The 5,629-nt window shown below is 52.3% G+C and overlaps 1 protein-coding gene across 1 annotated transcript in view; it reads left to right on the forward strand.

The window, feature by feature from the left end:
- Positions 1–5,629, forward strand: part of FAM53B (family with sequence similarity 53, member B) — a gene marked incomplete at its 3' end in the record, with an annotated part of 11,723 nt that overhangs the window by 5,756 nt on the left and 338 nt on the right. The window contains exon 3 of the mRNA XM_010134303.1: positions 5,090–5,628. Within this exon, the coding sequence (XP_010132605.1) occupies positions 5,090–5,628 (539 nt within the window). The remainder of the gene's footprint in view (positions 1–5,089; position 5,629) is intronic.

Below are 5,629 nucleotides of genomic sequence, written 5' to 3' on the forward strand. Positions count from 1 at the left end.
CCGTCGAGGTGGGGAATTTCCCTGCCCCGTGCAGGCTGTTGGCCCGGGGAGCCCGCGGCTCCCGGCGGTGTTTGTTCTCCAGGGGAAGGTTTGGGGGCTGTTGTTTTCAGTTCCCATCGAAGCACAGCTCCCCACATTGTGTTTTAATCTTATTTCTGCAATGGAAAAGCTCCGTGGCACTGCCGTCGGCTAATTACAACCATTAAATTGGTTCCACATTTAGAAATTATCTCTTGAACGTAAATAGGGGGCAGTGGAAAATGCAGGCTGCCTTTTCCCCCGTACACAGGGACCAGGAGACCAAATTCCGGCTTGAACAACATGTGGAAAGAGGGAATTGGATGTGCACCCGTGTGAAGAGAAATGTTTGGGTTACGATCCAAACAGAATTTATCTGCCAAAAAGGAGAAGAAAAATTGATTGAAACCCGTAATTGCTTTACAAGTTGCTGTAATAAATTATGTATTAATGTAAATTATTTCAGAGGAAAAGAACGTAGAGGAAACTTGAGCAGAAGGATCATGCATTATGTATAAAAAGGAACTGTAAAAATATTATAGCAGCACATTTGCGTTGCTGTAGTTAAAGTTGTGTCAGCGTTTTGGTTTTACAACCTGCGCTGTGGTTATGAACGTGGTCATTAAAATTTACCCTGTGTCACCGGTCTGTGGCCATCCCAAAGCTGCTCCTGCAAAACCTGGAGCTCAGCACGTGCAAACCTGGCTGTGACGCTCTGAGGACGGATCCTGTTCTCCGTGGGCCTGCACAAAGCTCTCAGAGATGTTTGGAGGAAAACACGCACCTCCCTGATTTTGGGACAGGACTTCAACCCGCGAGTGCCTCGTGCCCTGGACCACCGGCCTCGTTTGGTGTGGCGAAGGTTGCACGGGAGAACAGATGGGTGTTGTTAAGGGTTGTTTTTATTCTTAGAAGTGAATGTCTTGGTTTTGCCCGAAGGAAATTTAGGGATAGATAGCGGTGATGATGCTCTTTTGTTGATGATCCCAGGGTGGGTTGGGCCGTGCTCGCACGCAGGTGGCTTCTGGCTTGTCTCTGGAAATAGGGGAGAGGGAGAAAATAGGGGGTGGCCCAGCAGTCAGAGCCTGGGACATGCTGGGTCTTGCCGGGGCTTGTTGCTGTGTGCCCAGCCTGGCAGCGTGCTGGCGAGGCACTAGCCCTGCACGGAGAGCAGATGCTTTGGCTTGCAGCGATGGCTGCTCTTCACCTGCACCCCGAACGCTCCGGCTGTTCGACACCCGACGTGTCTCTCCCGGAGCATCCCTGGCAGGGCTGGTCCCTGCTACCTCAGGGTCAACAGCTCTGCCACCAAACTCCTCCGGAGACCAGGCAGGACATGCAGCCTGGGGGGAGCACTCCAATTGCTCTACCCGGAGCTGAATCAGAGTTAACTATCGCAGCCTGGCTTTGGAAAGCACAAATAGTCTGGGTTTGGGGCCCCCTTAGGCTGGGCAGCCTGGGAGCTTGCAGCTCTAACCTGAGTTTCTGGCTGCTTCACATGTGGTTTGCAGGAGGGCTCAAGCTCCCGCTGCCACAGTCAGAGAGGGCAGGAGGAGAAATTCAGTCCCCCCCAGGCTGCTGATAACAACCCACTGTGTCTTGGGAGCTCGAAAGCAGTTTCATAACCAGAGAGATGCCAGAAAATTCACTTTGTGTCGCGTCCCCCTGGAAATGCAGATTGGCAGATCAAAGCGTCTCAGAAGAAATTTGCTGGACGTGACCACTAAGTGCCTTGAAATGTGTATTTTTGCAGTTTTAAGTTTAAATCCAGAAGGAAGATGCTATTTCATCCAAGGACACTAGCAGCCAAGAAGGACCAAGTTTAACCAGTGGCAGAGCCCCTCTGGTTGTAAATGCTCCCCGATGGTTTTTCCGATAGGCAAAGGAGAGTTTCCTAGCGAAGCAGCTCACTTGAGAACCGAAGGGTTCTCACGGTGGGTTTTATCCTGGAACAAATTACTGCCTGGGGGGTACAGCAGGCTGAGGTTTGTAATTTAAGAAAATTAATACACACTTAACTGCAGCAGTTATTAATGGCTCCGCTGCAATTATCGTTATCAGCGTGCTCAGGATGTGAATCTTAGCCGTAAAAAACTGAACAGAGAAGAAGCTGCTTTTGTTCCATAAGGCTTCCCCGAGTCTGGTAATTACACCCTCAGCCCTCAGACTGCCCCGTTTTCAGTTTGTTGCGGGGTAAACAGTTTTCTGCTTGCACTGAAAACCCATTTTTTGAGGTTATCTACAAGTTTGGGAGCGGTCAGTGGTGAGGGGGGTCTTGGGGGGGCCAGGCTGGACCAGGGTCTCCTCCCTGCCCTGCCGAAAAAACAGCCCCCACCCTGCAGGGGGAAAAGCAAATAACCCCAAGCTGGTGCTGGGGATAACGGTGCAATTACCGGGTTTTTTGGTGAGGGTTGGAAGATTTATAGCTGTTTGTGCCGAAGCAGGGCTGAAAGAGGAAGGTGTCCCGTATCCTCCTCACCAAGGCCTTTTGTCATCTCCGGCCGGAGGATCGTGGCAGCTTGCCATGAAAAATCAGCTTCTATTTCTGTTTCTTTTGTCTGCTGACCTGACCCAAGAAATCTCTCTGCTGGCAGCATAATACAGAGGGAAAATAGGGAAGATCTAAAGATAGATGTAGCTGTTTCGCGCACATTTCCACTTTTCATTGTGTTTATCAAAAGGAGGACAGCAACAGTTAAAATGCCGTGTGGTTACTGAGCGCAGAGCCAGGCAGTTCGTGGCTGGAGCTGTTAGGGGGGCTGCTGGATGCAGGCAGAAATGGGAAAACTGGCCAAGAGTGGTGTCAGGCCCCCAAAGCTGACCTCCTGACTTGAAACCGAGACTCGCTCGGAAGCGTTCTGCACCGCTGCATCTTCCCTGTCAGGCTGGTACCTACAGCTGCGGGCTGGGTACGGCTTTTAATTCATCCGTCAGCTGCCTCAGTGGAAAAACCCCAAAACACCTGAAAAATATTGCTCGAATTAGATACGATCATATGAAACCTGGCAGCAACGGTTAGCGAGCACGGTTTGCCCCTGTTTGCAGCAGCCGACGACAAAAACAGTCACCGAGAAGGTCTGTTGGGTGATTACTTTTTTCCACCGCAGCAGCTGATGGGGTTGTCCTACCATGGTTTTCCTGTTGAGCGTCTCTGCGCAGAGCCCTGTTCGCCTGCGTCGGGGAGCCAGACCTTGATGAGACTTCGCTTTCTTCCGTTATTGTCGGCGAGGGTGAGACCATCACCCTTCATCCTCTCTTTCGACGCGGCCATCACCAGTGGGGTCTCTCAACACAGCTGCAGCTCGGTTTGCAGCGTTCCTCCGTGGAGCTGCCTGTAGCCGTATACGTTTCAGCCCACGGACTTTGGAGGTGCAGGTTTTACCCAGGCGCCACAAAACCCGTCTGATAAAAGGAATATCGTTATGGCAAGCTCGAAACCGTGCACCAGATCACTGCCATCTTTTGCTGTGCTGCAAAAGAAGACTGTTAACACCAGCCAGATTTGCAAGGGAAAGAATTCCTGTGCAAACAAGCTGAATGGAAGAGAGAAGGGGAAAATGTTTAAAAAGTGTATTAAAAAAAAAGTGAACTTATTAAGTGATTTAATCCTTTAAATAAACTCTTCAGCATTATCATAGAATCACAGGCTGGTTTGGGCTGAAGGGACCTTTCAAGCTCACCCAGTCCAGCCCCCTGCAGGGAGCAGGGACATCTGCACCCAGAGCAGGGTGCTCAGAGCCCCAAGGGCCAACCAGACCTGGGATGGTGCCAGGGATGGGGCTGCTCCCACCTCTCTGGGCAACCTGGGCCAGGGTCTCACCACCCTCAGTGTAAAACATTCCTTCCTTCTCTCTAGTCTGAATCTCCCTCTTTCAGTTTAACCCATCACCCCTTGTCCTGTCACAACAGCCCTTGCTGGAAAGCTTGTCCCCATCTTCCCTGTAGCCCCTTTCAGCACTGACAGGCCGCACTAAGGTCTCTCTGGAGCCTTCTCCTCTCCTGGCTGAACCCCCTCAGCTCTCTCAGCCTTTTGTCTTTTCACAACAGCCCCTGCTACAAAGATTGTCCCCATGTCATGTTTGTTACAGAAAAGGCAATGGTTGGCTGTGTTAGGTGCAACTGGGATTTTCAAGGCAACCCTGGAGGGATGCTAAGCCCAGGTTGCTCCAGAAGAGTAGGAGAGTGTGGGCACCTGCATTCCACAGCACCTTCCCGCTCCGTGTGGGTAACTGGGCAGGGAGGCACCATGGCCCAAGCAGCCAGAGATGGGGGGGACATGGACGATGAGCCTCACAACAGGGACCTAAAAGCAGCATCTTGCAAGGAACTGCTGGAGGTTTATTGTGCCTCTTCTGTAGCATCAGCCGTCTTAGAGCTTGCTATGTGCACCGACTTTTGTTAGACACCGTCTTTGGGTTGATTTGGGAGAGGTGCTCAGAGCCTTAGTGGGGATCAGCTGGTTTCATTGGAGCCGTGCTGGTTTAGTAGTGGCTGAGAGCCGGACAGCCCGATGGGTTTCAGGATGGCTTTTGGGTTCTCATGGACTCTGATGACCTTGCTGGGATTTCTCTGCTACAACATGCAGCTTGATACCTGAGGGCACTGCCCTTTCTGTGGGGACCATCCCAACTGCTAGCTCAGCTCCTTCTGGTTCCCTGAGGCCCGTTTCACCCCAGCAGCTCTGCAGCGTTGTGCTCTTCACTTCCAGTTACTAGGAGAAACCGCACGTGTCTGAGACGTGATTTAGCGCAGAGCTAGAGCAATGGCTGCACCATTTTATAGCGCTGAATTTCCCTTCGCTAGTGCAGTCTGGAGATTCAAAGGCAGGTTTTTCTCTTCTCGCAGTTTTGCTCCTGCTGCGATTCTCACTGTGTCTCTCTCTCCATCTACACCGCAGCACCCGCTCTGCTGGCAGTTCGGAAAACCATATTCCACGAGTTAATTAATTTGTACTGGAAAATGTCCCATATGCTACTCTTTTTGTTTATGGACTTAGAAAGTGAATCGCAGAATTAATTAACGCTAATGCCTATGCGTGTGTGCTGTGTTTTTTTTTCCTTTTCTGAACCAGAAAATGACAGATGGAGAGATCTCAGTCGGAAATGTCCACTTCAGCTCGAACAGCCGGGCGCCAGCATCTGGGACTGCTTGTCGGACAAGGGCGAGGAGGGCTCGCACTGGCCGAGGGAGACGGCCAGCACCTGCTCCGTCACCAACCTGATCAAAGACCTCAGCCTCAGCGACCCCCACGGCAACGCCTCAGCCCCCCCCAGCAAGCGCCAGTGCCGCTCGCTGTCGTTTTCGGATGAAATGTCAAGCTGCGGGACCTCGTGGAGACCCTTAGGCTCAAAGGTTTGGACCCCGGTCGAGAAGCGGCGGTGTTACAGCGGCGGGAGCGTGCAACGCTACTCTAACGGCTTTGCCACCATGCAGAGGAGCTCGAGCTTCAGCCTGCCATCGCGGTCCAACCCGCTGTCCGGTGAGCATCCCACCCTCGGCAGCCGGCTGGAATGCCAGCTGAGGAAGTCAGCCACTGGTGGGCAAGGAGGAGACCGGGTGGACATGCAGAGGTCCCTCTCCTGCTCGCCAGACCGCTTCTCACCCCCAGAGG

Source organism: Buceros rhinoceros, unplaced genomic scaffold, assembly GCF_000710305.1.
Source record: "Buceros rhinoceros silvestris isolate BGI_N320 unplaced genomic scaffold, ASM71030v1 scaffold26064, whole genome shotgun sequence".
NCBI lineage: Eukaryota > Metazoa > Chordata > Aves > Bucerotiformes > Bucerotidae > Buceros > Buceros rhinoceros.